This window comes from Leucopleurus acutus (genome assembly GCF_964270905.1).
Source record: "Leucopleurus acutus genome assembly, chromosome: 12".
NCBI lineage: Eukaryota > Metazoa > Chordata > Mammalia > Artiodactyla > Delphinidae > Leucopleurus > Leucopleurus acutus.
The window spans coordinates 82,647,754-82,671,031 of NC_139154.1; the positions used below are offsets into that span (position 1 = coordinate 82,647,754).

General features: G+C 45.5%; 1 protein-coding gene across 1 annotated transcript; it reads right to left on the bottom strand.

Moving 5' to 3' along the window:
• Window positions 1-505: 505 nt before the first annotated feature.
• Window positions 506-22,435, bottom strand: SERTAD2 (SERTA domain containing 2). Its single transcript, XM_082852126.1, has 2 exons — window positions 22,292-22,435; window positions 506-5,718 (listed from the first exon to the last, which is right to left on the bottom strand). Exon 2 carries the CDS (start codon window positions 5,712-5,714, stop codon window positions 4,779-4,781), a length of 936 nt encoding a protein of 311 aa, XP_082708252.1. The 5' UTR covers window positions 5,715-5,718; window positions 22,292-22,435; the 3' UTR covers window positions 506-4,778.
• Between the last annotated feature and the right edge of the window lie 843 nt (window positions 22,436-23,278).

Consider the following 23,278-nt stretch of genomic DNA (forward strand, 5'->3'; position numbering starts at 1 on the left):
TGAGGCCAAAGAGAGGCCCAAAGGGGAAGGCCCAGCCCCGTGGGGGGAACGAGGCTGGTTTAGACCCACTGAGCGTGAGATGGCAAAGCTTGGCAGATACCAAGTCCGGAGCCTGGGAGAGAGGTAGGGGCTGGAAATACGTTTTCAGAGTCCTGAGTGGATTAGGTGCCCTCGGGAAAGCAAGCAGGAGTGGAGGCTCAGCAAAGAGCTGGAACCCCCCCCCCCCCCCCCCGCCCAGTGTTTAGTAAGAGTTGGGGGAGGAGGTCCGAGAAGGGCCCAAGAGGCAGGGGGAGAACCGAGAGAGAAGAGTGCTCCTGAGAGTGAGAGACAGGGGGCGGGTGACAGCACCAACTCCAGCAGAAGCCGCGGGCAGACCGTTCCCTGACGTGGGCAGACGGTGACACATGAGCTGGCTGTGCTCCGGGCAGAAGGAAACTGCAAACACGCCTCTCTCATCTTTTAACTGTTTATTGTATAATATAAAACTACAAAAGTAAGACTGCTCATTTCCATGTACATTTAATCTGTCCAATTGTTTAGATTACAGCCCAAACCTACATGTGAATACAACCATCTGGGTTCCGATGTAACGTCTAGTAATATTGCATAGAAAAGGCACAGCTCTCAGGTCTGTGGGGGAAAGGTTACACCTCCTGTTTGACAAAAGCCCTCCTCAAAAACCATGCACCAAACATGTCACTATGTACATCTTTTCCAAATCTTGGTTGTTTGCTCGTATGGACCGACTTCCCTTCCAAACTTGTTATCCCCAAAAGACGTCCAAAATTTTTATTGGCTTTGCTTGCAAGAGCATTTGATCCTGGCTAATTGTCAAGAACCATTCAGACTCATTCTTAGAAGCCCTGAAAACAACTGTACATAAGCAGGACGCACACACCTCACTGCCATTGGCAGTTACTGGAAGTCAACCATTTCCAGCCGAAACAGGTTAAATATGCTCTTTTCAATTATTTTCAGAAAGCATATAAAGGTCCAATTTGTAACAGCAAGATTTTGAAATTAAGACAATTCATACAGAGAATAACAATCGCTGCACAAAGTAGAGTCTCTCTCTCTCTTATTATTATTTTTTGCACCTGTCATTTGAGAAGGCTGCCCTGCGGATTCATAATTCATTGTTTACCACAAAGGTGGTTAATAAATTTAAGCTTTAAAAATGATCCGTAAGTTGACACTTTGGCTCTTTGGAGTTTATTTATTTAAGGAATTTCCTTGATCGATCTCAGGGCAGCTGGGACACTCCAAGGGGCTATGGCAATAAACAGCACAATTGAGAAAGACACTCCGGTGGAGGCGGCTGTGGCTAGCTCTCACCCTTTGGTGTGAGCGAGGGCGTCGGTGTGGATGCCCCTTCTGTCATAAAGAGAGAAAGTGCGACTAGAAAAACTTTAAAAAATATCAACCCTTTGATGCTTGATTTTCTTAAAAATTTGGAGGTATTAAAACATTCCTCATCCATACCTTTTGCATATTTCAAATCGACCCATATTAGAGGAGAGAGTAAAAATGAACGTGGACTGTGCATACGATGAGAAGACCCAGGGGTCTGGCTCGGACCCCCTTTTAATACAGATTGACATTCCTACAGGAGAATAAATTCCTACATACATTCTGCACATGTTACGATCCAGATGTTGTTAGAGCTCCACAGTAAAATAAATATATTTACACAGAAAAAAAGGAATAAATAACTTATGAAAAAAAATCACTTCAAATTCAAAGCTCTTATTATTCTGCTCTCATCTTGTCACTTCATTGCACATCACTGTCAATAATTGTCCTCTCCCAGCCCCACCCAGCCTGTCTCTCTGTCCCTCTCGTAAAGGCACCTCAAACTGCCTGCCTGACTCTGAATGCCACAGGATGTCCTTTAGAAACGGGAAGGCACTGCTGCCGGGTGGCATCTGGAAGCACGTCCCACACTCAAGCTGGGACTTGGAGATCACACACAGGCTCACGTTCTTCCCTGTCGGGACATCACTTTGTAAAAATAAGACACAAAGATAACTGGAACACTTGATGGTTTTGTTCTTTTGAAACAGGGCCACTAATTCCCCACGTCTTCCTCATTAGACCTTGAATATCAAGAATTTACGGTGAGGGTGTCCAGAGAATTAAAAAGCATTTGCGCGCTGCTGTTGGGGGTTTTTGTTTTTGATCCTGAAGCCCAGCCTTACAAACGCGGGAGAGTCAGAGAACCACGTGTGGGCAACACTTCGCTGTGCTTATTTGAACTGCTGCCCAACATATGGGATTTGTTTAAACACACGATTTGCTAATCCAACCGAAGTACAGTTGTTCTAAGTTACTATCAATCAGCTTTTAACAATGGCAAATCAGCCGCCTTACCCTGTTATTGTCCGGAATAATCAACACTATTGTGCATGTACACGTATGTGTATGCGGGCGGCATGTGGAGAGTCTGCCAGGTCCTTGAGTTAGCAGAAGCATGGAGCCTGGGCGGACTTGTTCTCTACAGGAAAAGGAAGCCCTTCAAACGGACAGGCACGGTGACACCGAAAGCATCTACCACAACCCTCACCTTAACTACATGGTCCCTGGTCCTATCAAAGGGAATGACACATCTGCAGTAGTAAGAGGTGTCCGGTGGAGGGTGCTTGCTGGAGAACGGTGCAGTTTGATCGGTTTCTCACTGCTCGTCTGAGTTGATAATTAGCCTTTAAAAACACATTCAAGTTGGCGGGAGGGGGTGGGGGGGGAGTAAATCAGAACGTAGAAAGATTTAATCATATCATACACGAATCTTTTGCTTAGATGAGCAGTTCCTTCATCAAAGTGTATTTGCTTTGCCATGTGTATTATAAAAATAAAACTATCTATGGCTTGTTTAAAGTGCCATTTTATAAAGCTGTCTTTTTTAATTGGCCAGAAAGACTCAATTTTATCCATGGCAAGAAGTGAGCAGAATTGGTGACTGAATATTGACAAATGACCAACAACAAAGACAACAACAACAACACAAATCCCATAATTTAAAAATTCTTAAATAAATATAAAAGTTATTCCTAAAGAAGCCACCTGCATTTCAACAATATAGGTTGTAACCAGCTAAAGTACCATTGGAAGAAAGAAAAAACTGAAACGGAAAGGCCATTAACAATTTCGGCAACAAGCATGATACATTGCAAACGTTTTAAAATTAAATGTACACCGCTAGGAATAAAAAGCTAGTTCTCAAGTTCTCCTGGCAGAGAGAGGATGGCAATGGGGGAGGAGGGGAACATGCATAGAAAGTCTTATCTGTGTATTTGGGTAAAACAGCCTTGTAAAGTGTAGTTAAAGCAGTTGATTTAAGAAAGCAACCAGATCGGAGGCCGTGACGTAATGGGACCAACACCAGGTTCAGGAGCCATGCATGTTACAAGAGTGCATCCTAGGCTGGGCCGAGGAGAGCTGGGCTCACTGTGGTGATCGTGAAGATGCCATTTTCAGCACTTAGCAACAGAGGGAAAGAAAGCTCTAAGGAAGGGAAGCAGGAAAAGACAACAGAGCGACATGATGGATGCCTTCTGGGGGAGAGTTCCTTCTTGACGAGCCCTAAGCGTCGCAACAGGGTTTAGTTCCATGAAGAGGTCAGTTGCTTTTCATAAAATTTTGTTCGTGTGTAAAATTTCAGGTCTTCATAAAAATTATGCCAAAAAGGGAAAGATCTGGGGTTTTGTTTAAAAAAATAAAAACAATTAAAAGCGCAGACTTGGCATAAATACAATGAGTACTTGGTAGCCTTCCCCTCCAGAGAGAGAGCTAAAGAGAACCATCACTTGAACCCCGAGCTCCATGGCCACCTCCCGCCAACTGCTTAATGCAAGTTTGATGAGCAGACGTGGCTCTGGCTTTGGAAGTCACAGTGCTGGCGGGTGTTCATGCCAGGGGGTCGGTGCTTGTGAAATTTGGGTGTGATATCTCCTGGCCCTTCTTAAAGCGCTGCGTGTGTGTGTGTGTGTGTGTGTGTGTGTGTGTGTGTGTGTGTGTGCGCGCGCGCGCGTGCGCGCATCTGGGGACATCAACTGCGGATTGATTTGATCCAATTTTCTCTTTGCACCAAACACATATAAAACATTACAACTCTATAAAAGTACAAGTGCAACTTGTACATCTGAAGTTTGCAGGAACTATGTGAGCAAATCCTATCAAAATAGCTATCTCATATGTATAAACAGCATTTGTTTTTAGAAAAACAATATCATAAACTGCGGAATCTGTACAAAAATATAAAATAAATTTGGGCAGCAGTTTCTAAACAGCCATGTAAATGCAACACTTACGAGGAGTAGTTAATGCCTCTAAAAAGGCTGAATTGCCAAGTCAACCTATACAGGGCGAAAATGCCGGAAAAGGTACTGAGATTATCTAAATAATATATATATATATTTTCTTTTTTTACCTCTTGCAATAAAACTTATAGAAAAAATAGACAAATATGCACATGCAATTTACAGCTTTTCCAACTTATTCCTTGTGCTTCACTTGAGCTGTTTATTTTTGTCATTCCACATAGCGACATTGTCTTCAAATGTATTCTTTCCTATTCCCGGGTACTAGGTCTCTGAGGAACCACTCAAAAAAGCATATTAAAAGTGGTCATACTTGGATGAAGGCACTCCAACTCTGCTCAAAGCAAAAACTAGTGTGATCCTTTTGTAGAATGTTCTTTTTCTCAGAAAAAGGCAAGCAAGGGTACATGCACAGTGCGGAGAGCTGTCGGGGTGCGGGGTGCAAGCGACGGGCCCCGGGGCTCAGGACCCGACCAGCACCTCCATGATGTGGTCCAGCTCCGTGAGGTCCATCTTGAAAGGCTGGCTCGGGGCGACGGGCTGGCTGCTGTAGGGGGCCAGCGTCTTGAGGAGGTCGTCGGCCGACACGGGGGACATTTTTGAGGATGTCCCCGACGCGGACGTGCAGGGGTCAAAGTCGTACATGGACGTGTCAATGTCGGCAAACAGGATGTCGTCCAGGGTCAAGTCTGTCAGGAAGCCCGTGGACGTGGTGATCTCAAAGTTGCCGGGCAGGGAGTCCATCAGTTTCGGGTCGTCGGGCCGGCCGTCCTGGAGCCCCTCGGGTCTCTGCGCGCCGGGCCCGTCGGAGTCCCCTTTCGGGTCGTCGGTGGTGGCCTCCGCGGCCTCCATGGAGGTAGATGTGGGACAGAGCTCCTCGATCTCGTCCAGGGCGGAGGAGAAGCTGTCCTTTTCCGGCGGGAGGGCAGGAGGTGCGAGTCTGGCGGGGGCCGCAGGCTGCGCGGCCGGGGAAGTGCAAAACGTGTCCTGGTCGTCCTCGAGCAGTGAGGCGGGGGTGAGGCAGGCCTCCAGGGGCGCAGCGCCGCCCAGCTCGCAGGGCGCGGGCGCGGGGTGGCTGAAGGCAGGCGGTGCCTCCCGGTAGCTGGAGCCCAGCGGGTCGGCGGGCGGCGAAGAGGCAGGGAACGCGGGCCTCAGGCTGCCCTCCTGCTTCAGCTCCTCCTGGATCCGCCTCAACATGTTGTTGATGAGCACGGTCTTTTGCAAGCTGGGCTCTGTGAGGGGCCTGTGGTTGTAGAGTTTCATAAGGGAAATGTTGAAGATAGTCTGGCGCTGTAAGGTGTAAGACACCTTGGACGGACCGTCGGAGGGGGACACAATTTTGCCTTCCAGCCCATCTTCATGCTCGTCAAACTTCCGTTTTCCTCCTTTCCCCAACATATATCTGCCAAGGAGAAAGGAAGGAGATGGAATCAATCCCACAAAAAAGAATTTCTACCCTAAAAAAGGACGTGGATTCAGAGGTCAGGACCCGGACTCGAGCTCCCTGCCCAGGGTCGGTTACAACAGAGGAATTCATTGGGAAATCTACCTTTGTGTGCCGGTGGAGCAATTTTTATCACTGGGTAGTCTGTTGAATGTATTTCTTGAGAAATGTGTACAACACAGACAAGTTAAACGTTACCATGGAAACCGTGATTTTGACTTTGTGCTCCTGGGCTTGCGTTCGCATGCCTACGGCGTTACCATGCAGGTTCAACTTCCCTCCCCCAAACAGATCTATTTTTAAAGCCCAAGAAAACACTGACAATACTATGACCTAAACAGGTAAAGGTATCACAGATTACAGCTTGAACACACCTAGAGCGATGAAAAGAACCCAGTTGGAGAAAAGGGAATATGTACAATTCTGGTAGAACCACGTGTGCTTTCAAAATGCCGTTTCCTTCCTCATCACACATGAGGAAGGAAACGGCATTTCCTTCCTCATCTGCCTGTTTGGTGACATGTGGTGAAGTGCTTGGACTGTGTTAAATGACCACAGTGATTGAGCTGCCACTGCTTTTCCGTCTAGAATCAAGTGGAGGAAGGTGGATTGCCCAGCCCAAGTTTTCCCATGGCTCAATTTCATCACATGCAGCCATGCCTGAGTGCAACTGGACTAATTTAAAAGAAATTTGCTCTGATTATAAGCATTGCTGTTTGGGCACTCGACACATTTCTTAAAACAATACCTACTGTGATTCCAGCAAGGATTTCAAAGAAACAATGACCTCCTATCTCAGACCTTGAGCACTGGGGAATGGGTTGGATTTTAACTCCTGCCTACCTCGCCTGACACGCACAGCCTCGGAGGTCTCCTTGTGTGCTCTGGCCTGAGTGGAGACGCCCTCAGCTGTCTGTGCCTTCAGGAGAGTGGTCCTTCATCTCAGAACTTCTACCAGCTAAATGGCAATCACAAGTCCACCCGCCTTTGACTCAGAGACCTCACTTTCCAACCAGTGAATCAAGAAAGCCGTCCTTACGCCGTTGTTCAGACCAGCAGACATGCTTCTAATCAAGCCAGGCCCACGCTCGCTCCCTATGACCTCTACGCCACTTACCCACAGGCACGTGTTAATGCTCTCTCAAGGCCACTCACTCTTTCTGATATCGTCACACACAAGAAAGTGCTTTGTAGTTATCCAGTTTTTCTTCTAAAGGCGACTTGCCTTTTACTGAATGGCCTCCTTCAATCCTTTAACTCATCCCGCATCTACGCTGTCTTGGGCACTCGGACAGAAGGTGGGTAGTCCTGCACAGGACTAAAGCCTGGTCTTCAAAGAGCTGAACATCTTCGCGGACACCTCATTATCATTTTCAATTAGGAGTCTCATCCTAAAGGAATAAGGCTAACCATAATAAAACTTCCCAGAACTTCCTCCCAAGGCTTTGTGAAAGAAGGCCACGCTGCCCCTCCAGGCAGACAGACATGCAGGTGGACACAGAGCCTGGTGCACAAGTCCCACTCCGGGTGACTGCCTTCATGTGCCTCAGTCTCCAGGAGAGAAGGATGAAGACAGCTGCAAGCCATCAAGTCAGAATCAGCTGGAGAATTTGTTAACACTCATAAAGAATGTGGAGTTGCTTGTAGGAAACACTTTCTCTCACTTTGTAAACATTAAGAAAATGGCTGTCTATCACTAGGACCAAAGACCAGTCCCATAATTAACTGTTCTCTAAGGCAAGGAAGGTATGATAGTAACAACTCCCTTATCTAAGGCTTCACATGACAGAAACATTTCCTACTGTTCAGTGCCAAAAGCTTCATTTGTATATACACTTTGCACAGAACATTTCCTATCTAAAGTATCTGTGCCCATTTAAACTTGAGTGTGAATCAGAGAGGAGGTGACTTCATTTCACATTACAGAACACTCTCTACTTTATGCTTTAGAAGTATTACCGGACAACTGTGTTTTGAAACAGATAACTGTATTCACATGTATGCCATTTGTATTTGTTTACAATTTAAGCATTTAATGTCCCTTCTAGAAAAACTCCATTTTTACCGAAGAGCTCACCAAATGCATTTAATTATCATATAAAGCTGTTATATAATCTACGTTATATGCTGTAATTTGAATGTACCCAATACATCCACACGTGTGCCAGAGTACACAAGTGCACACGCACACACACTCTAAAACAGTGTTTCTCAAAGTGTGGTCCATAGATGGAACCAGTCTGTAAACTGTTACTAGTTCATGATGAGGTAAGTAAAGATACTGCATTGTTTAGAAACTTTTATAGCAGATTTACAGAGTAACTGTATCTCTGTAAATACAATTTTTTAAAACGAGGCTTCTGTTTTTACATTTTTGTACTCTTATTTCATTTTTCTAGTCATTATTTTTGTCATGTTTTACTAAAGTATCAGTCTATAAAGGAGGAAAACACAAACAAGATCGTCCTTCATCACAAAAAGTTTGAGAAGCACTGTCCCAAAATGTAAACCAAATACACAGCTCAAAACAAATTAGTAAGCTCATCGCCACTTAAAATTTTTACCGGTTTTCTGGAGAAGTAACCCTTAGAAAAGACAACGTAGACTTTTCCTTTCTTTTTGTCATTCATGCACAGCTGTCTTTTAAGGACTTGTTGACAGGAAAAAACAACAGGGCTTTTTCAATAACTCATACTTCTCTAGAAATAATCACTGAGCACATAGAACTCAAATACTTAAAAAGCACGTGGTACTAGAGGCATCTAGCAGAATTCCCATTGCTGAGGGAGATCTAAGGAGATACTTTTCAGAGAGATTTCAACATGAGAAGCGCCTAATTTCCAGTTAGAATGATCTAGCTGGTCATAGCTGTGTGATCATCTTAATGATTTAGGGAAAGCCTGGTAAAACATTCGTAATGCTCTCTGGAAGGGGACAGAGGAGGGCCCGTGTAAGCAAAATCTGTGAGCGCGAATCGAATCCTGGACGCTTCTCAAATGTGTAAATAAGGACTCATGATAGAGTATGGCTCCAAGCAGGTTTGCCTTCATTTTTCTGTTTCATTTTACGAGGCAACACTGCTCTACACACCCAGTAAGATTGCAAAACGCACACAATCCTGACTTGTAATCTGAAGTCTATCTACATTTTTACAGAAAGGAGTGAAAAACAACATAGTAAAATCGAATCCTCACTCCTACTTAGAACCTTAACATTAAAAAAAGTTTTTTAAATTTAAAATGTGTAAAAAATTAAAGTTTTCCTAAAGTTTGCTTAACACACTGTTGAGAGTCCCGTCTGCCCACGTTCAGAAGAGGCCTCCAGCTCCTGGAAGTGAGAAGGACCCTCACTCGGTGCTGTGTGAACGCCACACCTCGGAGCAGACACAATTCAAAGAAAAGACAAGCTTCGCAGGAACCCAAGGGCCAGGCTGCCTGAAGCCTCTTCCTCGGGCGGGCGCGCTAAGACAACAGCAATAGCTCTTCAGGCCACTGGAGAGGCAGGTGACGTTTTAAAAGGCCTCACTCGGCTGCAGCCTGAGGATGGAGCAGTGGCTGGAGCTCATTAGGGGCTTCAAGCTGACAAGAGGGAAGGGGGTGTCTGCTGTTCCTGCCCGAGAGGCCCCTTGGCGGTGGACCTGGACACCAGGGTGGTAGCCTGTAGTTCACCAAAGGGGGCCTGTGATAAGTCGGTTTCCAGGCCACCCCGAGGCTTGGCGCCCCACTTTGCCTCCTCCCTTGGCTTGAGAAGACCCAGGCCCCAAAGCTCATGTCTTCTACCCAATCTTCCAGTCAAAGGTCCAGAAGGGGCCCTGAGCTTCAGGGCTGGTTAGAGATCCCCACATGGGGGAGTGAGGTGGGCGCTCCCTCCCTTTCCTGCCCACCCAGAGGGGCCTAAAACTAACCACAGCCACTCTTTTATTGAATATTCACTGGCTTTTAATATAAGGGTCCAGATAAAACACCCTCCCTCCCCAAGAAGCTTGCTAGAAAGAAACTCCTAGCATTCTGATTTGCTTAACGTAAATTTTGGCAAGTAGTAACTGCAGCGATCTAAGTTTTGAAAATAGAGACCAAAACTCAAGGGTAGCAAATACAAATGAACACTTCTCTGCCGGAGTTTTCCAGGAAGTTTAATAGTGAATAAAACTCTCCAGATACTAAACCTGGCTTGCAGTTGTGCCGCTTTCATTAGGAAGGACCCTGCCCTCAAAAGCTACAATCCTTTTGGGCAGATAGTCAAAAGTCACATGTCACTGGGAGATTCCTCACAAGAGAAAGAACCAGAGAAACAGGAGAAGATATTACCTGTTTGGGAGTCTGCAATTCCAGATTCTGAATGGCTCCCACAGCAGGGAGTCTGAGAGATTAGTACAGACTGAGGTGACCACGGGACTTCTGAAGGGGATAGGATCTGAGGTTTCTGTTTAAGGCAGGATTGTCTCTCAATGTCCATTTCCCACCCCAGACGGTAAGCCCTCTGAGGGTTTCAGACTGTTCCGTTCGTCTCTGTGTTCTCAGGTTAGGGCAGTCCCTGATACACCGAAGATGCTCCAGAAATAGTCACTGGATGAATAGTAAATGGAAAGAATGAGAAAAGACACTGAGGGACAGCCAGAGAAGGACTGTAAAACAAAGACAGAGATGTGTGTCTTTGGCTCTGACTGTAAACTTGGCATGGGAGGGAGGGTATGACAAAGGGGAAGGTTGAACGGATCTCAGAGGGCACAGCTGTACAGGGCAGACCCTGGGTAAGGAGATTTGTCAGTATCCGAGGCACAGCGGGTGGGCAGGGATGCCTCCCTCGATCTTTAGTTCTCAAACTTGGGGGAGCATCAGACTCACCAAGGGGGCTAGTTAACACAGAATGCTGTCCCCCACCCCCAAACACACACACACTATCCCAGATTCTCATTCAGTCCGTCTGGTGTGGAGGCCCAAGATGTGCATTTCCATCAAGTTTCCAGGTGATGCTGGTCTGCGGACCTCATTTTGAAAACCATGACTTCCTTTCTTCCCCATCCAGCTATTTCATATGTAAGCCTGAGAATATCTTTACTCAATTAAACTGGAGCCTAAAGGGCTTTCCTACTTGTGCCTAAGCAGGTAAGGAAAAAAAGAATGAGCAGCGTTTCTGTGATGGCAGCTCACATTAAAAAAGAAAGACTCCATGCAGAATTAAGATGTCTTCAGCTCAATTTTAATAATAAAGCTCAGCTTCTCAGACTGATATATCAGATGCCACCGGCTCACTGGGGCCTAGATTCTTCTTGCTGTGATTACAGAGTGAATGGCAGTGAGGCCTTATGCCCAATGTCCAAAGAGAAACTGGAAGAGTACCTATGTGTTAAAAGGGAGCATTTCGTAGCTTTTATATTTTCTAAGGCATTATGGGAAAAAAATGCAAACATTAAAAGAAAAACACAGGCAATCAAAACTGTTCTTTTAAACTCAATGTTTTTCAACTGTTTAAAAGCTATGCCTTGGAAAAAAATTTTAAATCACTCTCGGAGCTGTCAAAATAAATGTTAAGATTTTTAAATTAAGAATATTAAATCTACTTTTGCAAACCACCACTTCTGTCATCCCCACTAACAACAACAAAATCCACTGCTTTAACCTGCAGCCCTCTGTGGCCACTAGTGCTTCCTAGAGGCCCAGAGCCTAGTGGCCGCTGATTGACAGGTGCACAGAGGGGGCTGTGTGGCCCCCGCGGGCAGCATCACTGCTCGGGCTTGTGAGAGGCCCAAACTGGGAGCCCTTCTCTGCGCACCACTAGGGCTGTCTTTCTGACTCGCTGCGGGTCAAAAAAAGATGCAAAAGACTGCACTATGCTTTAACTCAATTCATCCCCCCAAATGGTGATCACCCCAGATAGAAGGAAAACCCTCCATCTCATCCTACTCAGTATCTGAGGGAATTAATGCTACAAAAGGCATTTAAAAGAAGATCAAAATTGATAGCTTAGTTCCAATTTCTGAAGGGAGGAAATGACTGGGGAAGGTATGACTGACCACGTGATCAAAGAGGCAGCTGAGAGCGAGGCAAGTGGCCGGGGAGGGAGTGGAAATGGCTCCCAGCTTAGTTCATCCATCCAGGCGGAGGGATGCTGGTCCACACACAGAGGTGGGGCAGACAGGGGAGATCCCCAAAGACTCACTCCAAAACACCTCAAGGCCCGATGGTTTGTACTTCGTGTACATTTTCAAAAGCTTGTTCCAATTTCCTTTTGGAGTAGTAAGTGACAGCTAGAAATCCAGGGCTTTCGAGTGTAGCAGGCTTAAGTGACGTATTGTCTCAACGGTCAGTTAACGAGGCAGAACTCAGCCCTGGTGTCTTCTGTTGGGGAAGGGTAGTTACTAGTGGGGCCCTCGGCTCCCAGAGAACTGGTCTCCTTCTACATCCTCACCAGGGTGAAGACCCTGGTGCCTGCTTTGGGATGCGTCACTGGTCTGCACACTTATGCCTGCATCACTAAGTTCACATCTCTCAAGTGAAAGGCTCCTAATCCAGAGGGTCCCCAATCTCCTCAACTACACCATCCTGTGTGACCACTGGTGTGATTACTGGTTGCTGAGGAGTCCAGAAGTGCCCATGCTGACACTAAAAATCATAAAAACGAGGCATTTAGGGTAATGCCCATGTTTCAGAACGATGATTTTTCCTCATGGATCTAGCCAGTTTGAAGAAAAAAGAAGCTAAGATGAGACATGTGACGAGTGTCTTCAAACAGGCTAGCAGAGGCGATTTCCTCACTCTGACATCCTGAGCCACCAAACCCAAAGTCCTGTAAGCGGAAACACATTCTTTCAGTTTCTTTTGGGGGCAGTAGAAGAAGAAAGGAGTGCCCCTGGCAAAACTACTGAGTGTACGACAGTCTTCCAAGAGCAGAAGAGAGGCTGGCCAGAAATGCTGGTGAGACAACTTCTGAAACAGAATATTCTCATCTCTCCTCTCCTCACCCCATACACCTGCCTTACAATGCACTCTGGATCCTCAGAAGAGGTGGTCCAAATGGAGAGCCTCTGCTCCTAACCAGGACACCTCCCACCAGCTATGGGCGAACTCTGGGAAAAGGCTCTTCTGTCAGACAGTCACACAGCAGCTCCCAGGAAGGAAGGAGAGGCCCCAACCCCCTTCTACGGGGGGAAGCCAGGTTTGCTCAGACAACTTTCCACACTGTTAAAATATTACACCTTAAAAAACACCCAGGACTCAGAAATCTGATAACACCTATGCTTTTAACACCCCTCCTCCCCCAAGTAACAACAGAACCCACCAGGAGAACAGAAAGGCCACCCTGAAGGGACATGCTAGGTGGTGGTGCCGTAGATCGGCAGACCGGGGAGAGAGCTGACAGAAAGGGGGATCAACCTGAAAGATCTCCCAGCGGGGGTGTGCCATGCGCTGTGGCCGGTGCAGTTCCCCCAAAACCGGGGTGGTGAGCCTCCAGGAGGCGCTGTGGGTCAGCACTCCTGCAGACCCCAAAGTGATTGCCTCTGGCCTTAGGGAACGGCAGAAACACGGGCAAAATTCCAACGGGGAGGGCTTCCCTGGTGGCGCAGTGGTTGAGAATCCACCTGCCAATGCAGGGAACACGGGTTCGAGTCCTGGTCCGGGAAGATCCCACATGCCGCGGAGCAACTAAGCCCGTGAGCCACAAGTACTGAAGCCCGCGCGCCTAGAGCCCGTGCTCCGCAACAAGAGAAGCCACCGCAATGAGAAGCCCGCGCACCGCAACCAACAGTAGCCTCCACTCGCCGCAACTACGGCAACGAAGACGCAACGCAGCCAAAGATAAGTAAAATAAAATAAACAAAAAAATGCTAACAGGGAGAAAGCCTCTGCGTGTTTACAGACAGGGTGAGGACTCCCAGAAGACAAGGGAGGGTTAGTAACTGAACACCTAAAGCTGCCCGGATCGGGGAAGCTTTTTTTTTTTTTTTAAACCCAAGCTCATCCAGGATGAGGTCCCTGCAGTAACATCCATGCTAATTGGTAAGTAAGACAAAGCCTTCCCTAACAAATCAGCAATGTAATTATGAAGCCAATCACTAGATCAAGCCAGTTAGGCGCGCTCGCCGCGGCTCCGAAGCTGTAACCCGACACCACTGTTTGCCGCGGCGCCTCCCCGGGCTCTCCGGGCGGCGCGGGGGACACGGGCTCGGCCGCAGGCACTGCACGGCCGCGTAGCCGCGATCAGGCTCTGCACTTGGACCCGGGGCGCCGCGAACAATCCTCCTTGCTTTCTTGACAGCGTCTTAAAGCCTGGGAGACAAACATAAATTAAGCCAGGAAGGCAACCTCGAAGTCAATTAAAACAACAACTTTTACGGTTTGGGGATGTCTTCCTCAAGTCTACATTTTAAGAAACTCTAGCTTTCCCTCTCAGGATTTTTACACACTTCTATTAAATTGAAGACGGTTTCTGACGCTGCTGGTTTGTCAAACATCATATTTTCTCTTGGAAAAAGAAAAGGACGTTTAAAAATGTTGACAACTAATTTCATTTAGTAGGCAAATTCTGGGAGAGAGTGTTTCAAATGAATATTTCTTTGGAATAAATTACAGCCTTGTTAATAAACATCTGGAAAGAAACATGGGCTTTTTAGAATGTAACTGTTAAGTACTAGAAAATGTTTCTAATATCCTGTCTTACTGGTTCCTCCGCCAGCTGGGAATTTTAGGTTTTAAACCTAACTCTTAGGAAGCTAGGGACACCAGTCACCTCTTCCAAAGATACTGAGAATGCCAACAATTCTCTTATTTTACCTAACAATTCTGGCTAAAAGCACTGCACACCTAAAGTAAAAGATTGAGCCGAATTATACAGTTTCTAAACTTAAGTTTAACAAAAACATAACATGATACGATGCCTGGAATTTGCTTTAAAATGTTCTAGAAGAAAACGGCCGTGAAGATGAAACAAAACTGACAAAATGTTGATAACTGTTGAAGCCGGGTGATAAGCACAAGGGATGCATTGTACTCTTCTCTTTAAAGTTTGAGTGTGTTGGGAATTTTCCATAAGAAAAAGGTAAAACACACCCCCACACACCCCCACACACACCCATACATACTTTTAAAATTCTACAAAGTAAAAAATCAAATAAGCACGATAAACTATTTACACCCTTAGCGAGAACTATTATATTAACTTGATAGGTTATTTTACATAGAAGAAAGCTATAAATGCTCTATGTAAACAAGCACGCCCAGTACAAGTGGAGACTCCTCTTAAGCTTTGAAAGAGCATATCATATCTAACCACGAGGGGGCGCAGCAGAGCAACAGGCACTCCTGAAGTCTGGTTATTCACTGCAATTTCTAACTAGAGATCTCTCAAAGCATGCACATTTCCAAGATTGTTCCCAAATTCAGGTCTCCATAGGACACTGCTAAGCAAGCCAAGAGTCCCGCAAAGACCAAACTAAATTATTTTATGCTATGGTTCAAAATCTGGAAATACTACATGTAAAAAAGGTTGTTGTCTGTATATAAGTAACACTGATGTTTCCAAAACCATGGTTAAAAAATCCATGGAGGACTCCTGAAGTGAGAACAAACACACAACAACAAACATACAGCCCGAGTGATAAGATGTGGACTGGGAGAAGCCAACAGTTCAGAATTTCCAGTGGGGGCATCCTAAGGTGATTCTCAAGGTTAGCAGTAGGAATTTTACTAGGATAGAAAAGCCTTCAATAATCCTATTGCTTCTTAATAACAGGAAATTACCTCCACACTGAACAGAAATGGCTTCAGGCAGTTATTTGGGAAAACTTCATAAAGAATATTGGGGAGGAGCCGCTTTAATCGTAAAGTGTAACTCAGGTAACCTTAAAGAGATAATGAAGCAAGTTGATTGTATAACTTGCTGGAATTCTTCCTATTCAAATTACAAGTTGAAGTTCTATGATATTGTATGTTCAATAACAGTGTTCATAAGACACGAACTATTACCACCAATCCTTCCATATGAAACTTGGCAAACATGAACTATTATAATGTTATTTTTATAAATAATATATTATTGTAGTCATTAAAATTATGATGCTAGTCCACACTAATTTGGTGTCAGGAACACATCTTTAGCATGCTGAATCTAAAGCCTCATTATCATTAAGGGAAGGAATTCGTAGATTTTAATTTCTTTCCCTTAAGATTATGTGCCAGTAAAGGCTAGCCAGCCTCACCCCACCCCCATTCCCATGCATAATGAAAATATTCTTTTCTCCAGTACTTGTAATTGCCTGGATGGGATTCTGGTGTCAACCCTCCTGTACCATCTTTTCTCCAAAGATACCTTGTTTTTCCTCTCACACTAGCGACCCTTCATAAACAAGGTCAGAGGGGAAAAGCTTAGGGTAGAAACGCAATGCTTTGCCAAAAGTATGTGGCAGTGTTTTGGTTTTTTGTTGTTGTTGTTTTAAAGAGCGCTCTCAGATACATAAAACAGTCATACTAAAACAGGTAAACATAATTTTCTAGAACAAATCTGTGAAAAATAAAATTGCATCTTAATTAAAACAAAAGATTACCATCTAGGTTTTGTTAGCCAACTAACTTGCCACTGAATAAAACTAACAAAAACGAAGTATGCTACGTCGGGAAGTGTTTTTATGAAAGTGTTTCTTACAGGTTATTATTAGTTTTTAATCATCTTTGTTTTCAAATTGAGAATGCTTTATTACTGTGAAAAATCACTTAAAAGAAGACATGCTTTATATTCCTCACAAATACAGAACATATTTCTTTTAACTTTCACATGCAAACTAAAGAGGAAAACCAGATAAATATTCTTTATTTACTTATTTACTCACTGAGTAAATCTAAACACTGTACTGTATGGTCTAAATCTGGATTCCTTAAAAGAAAACTATCACATTTTTACAATATGACATATGGGTATAAAAGTTTAAGGTACATGATAAAAGACATATACTTAAGAGATGCGTAAAGGGGAGGCGATAACTATTCTACTATGTAAATATCTGTTTCATATAAGCAACGTACATATTCAGAATGTTTACTTTAGTTAATTCTAAGAACTAGGCAGGCTCCTGTTAAGGTTTTACAAAGACAATTTAAACTTTATATCATATACTTGAATAATTCACAAAGTAGAAAAAGGAAATGAGGATACAAACTATGCTTGAGGGCAGTGAATGATACTTAGTAAAGATGGCAGCCATTCATTTTTTAAAATAATTATTTTGGGGCTATTTTGAGATAAAAGTATTTCTTCCCAAGGACTTCTGGGTATTGATAATTAATGACCCACAGAACTTTATTTACACAAAGTCATTTAGTCAAATACAATGAAATTAATCAGAGCACCACACTGAATGTAATAAATATTTATTTTCTAAGGAAACTATCTGTCAGAACTTCAACTTCTATGATCTTCAAGGCCCTTTAAGGAGACCTGCCTCCAACCCACCCCACTGCCACCCCTGAACATCCTGCCTATCTTTAGGGGCTTCAGAAGCAAGAAGGCAGGTGCCACTTGAGGAATCCACGCTTTGAATTTGTTAACCAGCTACTGTTAGACAGCTAACAACCAACACCAGGTAAAATCTATTTTATTTTATATTTCCGGCCACAATAAAAATATTTTTAAAAGCAGTCTGTTTAAAAAACTGTTCAGAAAAGACCATCACCAGGTTTGTGACAAGCACAGAGGCAACGCAAAAATTTCTTCATCAGCTACGGACCACGCATGGTGCTCAAATTCCTCTGCCAGTTGGGTTTTCTACGACAGCAGAGAAGACAGAGAAGCACACACATACATGGAAATTCCCTCCTCAAAAAGGGAAAGAAATCTGAAAAGCAAATCTGTATCATGTATTATTGTAAAATGGGTAACCACTAAGGGAGGATCAGATTAAAACAGTCACCACCTCGTTATCTCATTGGTGTGGCTAGAATTTTATGCAAACCTGTTCTGGTGCAGAGATGACCTTGGGACTTTCAGATTCCCAGAGTTTAACTCAACACTTCTAAACACCAGGGTGGGGTACTCCAGCAGGCCTGCCTGAAGCCCGGGAGCTGCGGCTGGCGTGGAATGATAAGCAGTCAGCCAGGAGAGCAGAGCAAGGGGCTAAAGGTTGATTTGCAGCAAGTAACGCTTCATTATTTAATTTTCTTACCATGGCATGATCAAGTAATACTTTTTACTTTTGTTCAACAGGTTCACACAGACAGCTAGAAACACGAGTGAATGAGTGTGTGTGTGTGTGTGTGTGTGTGTGTGTGTGTGTGTGTCCTGAAGAGCCAGAATTCCTTCCCCTTCACTATTCTACATGAAACTCCTTAGAAGCACAAAAATGCCTGGTTTATCGTCTTGCTTTCAGTTAACCACCTATGAAGGTTTTTAAAGGAAAAACAGCTTAGAATTGAATAGCAACTCTGCAAAGCTACAGGTTTTTGCAAAGGGACAGAAAGATAGTGATTCAGACATGAATTCGTTTTAAGAGCTGAGGTTTGCTGCTACCTGGAGTTACTGGAGAAACAAAGCTGCCTTTGGGCACCTAAAACTAGTCAGACCTGCTGTAGCAGCTGCACGGTCGGCTCCAGAGCTGTCTCCACTCTCCTCCCTCCGGCCCCCACCCCGCGCATCCGCATTGCTCACTCCACTCGGGGCGGCGCCAAACGGGCACACTCAGCCCTCCTCTGCCGTCCCTGCTCAGGGGCAGGGCCAGCTCTGGACACACGGCGTGCAAGTGTAAGAGGAGGCCAGACAAGAGAGCAGATGCTGACTCCATTCTGAACTGAAAGCTGCAGTTGGTGCGGAATACAGCTTCTGTGTTCCCAGGTTGCTAAGATAGATACATCAAATTGTGGGGTTTGCTTCAGTGAATCCTGGCAGGGATTCCCAATTAAGTTGAGAGGAGGGACGGGAGATCTTGAGAGGAGACGAAGGAGGCTTTCCAGCTTCAGCAGCCCTCAGACCACAAAGACAGCAGAATTTGCTTCCAAAAGGGAGTTTTCATTGTCTCTATGTGGTGCTTGTTTAAATGATAAGCATCTGTTTTGTCCTATTAGGAATCATATGTTTTCAAAGATATTGCGATGTTTTTATTTTGAAATTTTTATTTGTATTTCAAAGAAAATTTTTAGACAGCCAAGCATGTTTTTGTTTGTCTCATGATCTTCAAGGAAAAAAAAAAAAAAAAAAAACAAGGCATCTATTTATTACCCAGAATAGGAATGTCATCTTATTGGCCTGACATATGCCATTCACAGATTCATACAAAGAATGAACTGCCACACAGTGCTCATGGAGAAAGACACTGCTCCACACAATGAGTGATGGGCGCTCCAGGGGACAGTGCTGCTCACAGGGTTTCCCAGCATCTGCACGGAGGGCACAAGTTTGCCTTTAACACCAACCGCACTAGCCACTGGAGACAATAATTTCGTTTAAAAGATATGCTAACTTTGGTTAGTTGCTCTTTCCTTCAAGAATATTGAAACTAAATTAAATACCCACCCATTTCTTAAGCAGGAGTCCTAGCTTGGGGGTTTCGGTCAACTGTTTAAGGAATAATTATTAACAGTCAGTAGAAAATATATGATATGTGCATATGCAGTGGCCACTGCATTTTTAGATGTTCGTGTTCTGCTGGTCAGTGTTGATTAATGGAAAGACCTATGAAAGTAGCTGTTACCCTTATTTCAAGGCCATTTTCACTTAAAACTGGAGCTTGCCCTCTGGTGCCTTGAGCATACACCTGATCTTTGCACTCAGCAATCAGAGACACCTCTCTCTCGTCTCTCTGCCCCCTCTCCCTCTCTCCTTTGGCAAGAAACTACTGCAACTGCAGCTATCTCCTATAGGATAGGCCGTAACAGTAAATATGAAATTTCTATAGCAACAAAATTTTAAGAAGTTCTACAAGTGAATTAAAGTTCACACTCCTAAATGCCATATTTACCTATACATTTTAAAAATCTCTGTTGTAATACTGACAAAGTCGTCTTGTTTTTTATTGATATAAACAAAATATAAAATAAAGCTGCATGCTTTTACTAGTGTTCTCTAACAAGGAACCACAGCAAAAGAAACCTCTAAGGGTTTCTGTTGTAACTTTTAACTTTCTTAAATAGCTAAAGTGTAAAATATTTTGACCAAGGGCAAACTTTTAGTATAATTTGCTACTGATAATTTGAAGTATGCTTTTATTTATTATTTTCTGTCAGTTTAATTTTTGACAGAAAAAATCTTTATGTATTTGTATATCTGTATATATGTATATATCTTCAACCTCCCCTTATATGTTTTTTATCTGTTTTGCGTGTGTGCGCCTTTCTAAGTAGCACTGTAACTTTTATTCTGTCATTGGAACACTGTTTAAAATAGCATATGCCAAAAGCTATCAGCTGCTACACAAATTTGAGTTTTAAAATATCAAAATATATACTAAGTATCTCATTATTAATAATTCAGTGCATGGCAAATGGGTAAAATTTGTATTTCAGCTTCTCAATTAAATAAAAAAGCTTTCAAGGGGACAATTCAGCAAATAGAAGTCTAAAGGTTTTCTAAATCTGAGTTAGTACCCCTTTCTAATTTTTTTAAGGGAAACAGGCCGGAGCAGCTGTTACCTAAGAAGCTGTGACACTCGCCTGACAATAAAACTGTTCCCTAGGACACTCGTGTCGTACACTTGGTTGGTATTATAAAATGTGAGTCTTCTCTCCCACCTATTGTAAAAACACAAGGAACAGAGCTGAATGTTTAAGAAAAAGAAAGGCTGTCAAATCCATTTCATAAGATTTCTCACCTGACAGCAACATGGTTATGCACATTTTAATTAGGGGAGAGGAAAGAAATAAAAATTATGTTAAAGGGCTCCAAACCTGATGAACAACATAGACAACTTTACATTAACATATGATATTTCCAAGTAAATCAATAAAGCTAAAGGAAAATTTCTAACATTTATCTCTCTTTTTGTCGTTTTTCCACGAAGAAATTGCTAAAATGAACAGGAAAGCGGAGATGCATGAACGAGCTCTTCTTGCTCGTGCCAGAAGCAGGGATCTTAGGATGGGTATTTTCATCCTCAGAGCACACCCTACTACACTCAAATCAGAATAGACGGCTATAAAAAGGGGGAGGACTGGGAGGAACTCTAGGGGTGAGATACGCCTTCTGAGTAGCTGAACAACTACCCCCCCCCATCAGCAAAACAACCCAGAGGCAATCAGGTGGACTGTCCTCCAGGGGTTGAGTGCAGCCAAGAGCCCACTTCACTCTTGTCAGAGACTAGTCCCTAATTATAAAAGGCTACTTTGAACACTTAAGGCCTCAGGGATCCTATTGGCTACTACAACTTCTAGGCTCTTTACACACATTATGGACATTTCTTAACATATATTGGGAAATCAAACAGTATATTTCATGAACAAAGCTTGAAAACATATACTGTCTTCCTTAAGACCAAATGAGGCTGCCCAACTTAATTAAAATTAAAACTAGTATGGTCTGAGGCTGGATGTCTCGCCCTGATGCTTGTCCTTCCCCACTCAGTGCCTGTAAAAACTTCCTTTCCACCTCCTGAAACATCCTGAAATTAACCAGCTTGAAAGCAAAAAGTTATTCTAAAACAAATTATATCTAATCTTTTTGAGAAATTTAAGGATAAACACAGAACTCTAATCTCAATCTATTACTATTACTTCTGCTAAAACTAAGATAACTCGTGGCCAAGGGGGAAAAAAAACAATTTATGATCTTTCTCTCGATGCAGTGGCCCTCTGACGGCACCCTGTCTTAATGGTACAAAGTCCAGGGCTTGGGACAGCTGGCTCCCCTCAGCCCCCTCCCTTTCAGTCATAGGCGGTCACGACCAAGATGACTTGTAGATTTCTAACTTAAAAACCAATGAGACATCAAGTTTAACACACATACACATTCAAAATCAATTCACTTGGGCACGGGCGAAAAGAGGGTGGAGAGGTACGTTTTTAAGCTAAAACACAGGGAAACTAACAGAAACACACTAAAGCAAGTTGGATGCAAACCCGGCCACAGAACTCAAGAGTGAAGCAGCCTTCGCGCCAGCAATACGAGCCTTAAAAAAAAAAAAAGTCTCGCACGTTCACAACAACACAACCGCCACAACACGTACACATATCCCAGCTGTAAAAGCGACAGCTCCAAGCTCCCTCCGCCCCACCGCTGGGTTCTGGTTAGCTCCCGACCCCCTCCTGACCCCGGTCCGTGACTGCCCGTCCCCTGCCCTTCCCCCAGCAGATCTGCCCGCGAACGCTGGGGGTCCCCGGCGCTGGCCCCGGGGGTCCAAGGGAGCGGGGCAGGGAAGCAGCCGGAGGGAGCGCTCCTCCCGGTACCTGCTCCAGCCTAGGTCCCTCCCGCCGAGGCGCCCACGACCCTCGCGGCCGCCCGGGCCCCTCCTCCGCCCTCCCGGCTCAGCCGGCCCTGGCGAGGTCCCAACGCCGCCCCCACCCACCGGGAGCCCAGCGCATCCAAGAATCCCCTCCAACCCGGCGCCGGGAGAACTTACCACATGCAGCTCCACCTGGGAACTAACACATCAGGAGGGGTTTCGGCCCACTCCTCAAGCTACTCCCGCTCCATGCGGAATCCCCCGCTCCGGGGGCCCGAGGGTGGCTCCGAGGAGCGGGCTGGAGGCGAGACCGAAGCTAAGACTCCGCCGTCCTCTGCCTGCGCGCTCGGAGCATTATACAATGGTGGAGGAGGAGGAGGCGGCGGCGGCAGGCAGCGGAGGAGGAAGCGGGAGGCGGGCGGAGGGGGCGCCCTGACCGAGCTAGCGGCAGCTAGTGCTCCAGCACTCGCTGTGCAGGAGTGACGTGCGGCCAGCGAGCCTCCCGCGAGCTCCGGGCCCTGGGCTCAGCAGGCCCCGCCCCTCGGCCCGCCCCGCCCCTCGGCCACCAGGCCCCGCCTCTTGCCGGGCCCCGCCCCCTCCCCCGGAGGTCCCGGGAGGCGCGATAAATGCCTAGCGGGGCCCCGGCCGCCCCAGGAGCAGGAAGGGGCAGGCGGAGCACGCGAGACGCCGGGTGTCAGCGCCGCCCACGGCTCCCTTCCCAGCCGGGGCGTCCTTGATTTTCTCTTAAGGGAAGGCTTAAGGAGTAGGGGAGAAGAAAAGAGACACTCCGGCCAGGGGACCACAACTAACCACCAAGAATCCCCTCACACCACTCATGCAAATGACGGAGCCGCTAGTGACAAAGGCGGCGGCGAGAGCCGCGCGCGCACAGCCCGCTGAGTCGCGCGACCGCAAATATGACAAGCATCTGAGCTATTCTGCAACTTGGGGCCGGTTAGCCGGGCAGGCAGGGTCCCGGGGGGAAATGGGGGGAGAGAAAATCAGACCCCAAGGCGCGGCGTTCACGCTGCCAGCGGAGCTTTCGAGACAGGCGTTCCGGGAGGGCGGGGGCGGCGCTCCCGCAGCTGAGACCCTCTCCGATGCCCCAGTCTCAGGACGCACGAGTGGCCCGCAGAGACGTCCGAATGACAGGTTGGGTGGGGG

Coding starts and splice junctions, on each gene's coding strand:
- SERTAD2 (XM_082852126.1), bottom strand. CDS start 5,714: ATGTTGGGGAAAGGAGGAAAACGGAAGTTTGACGAGCATGAAGATGGG.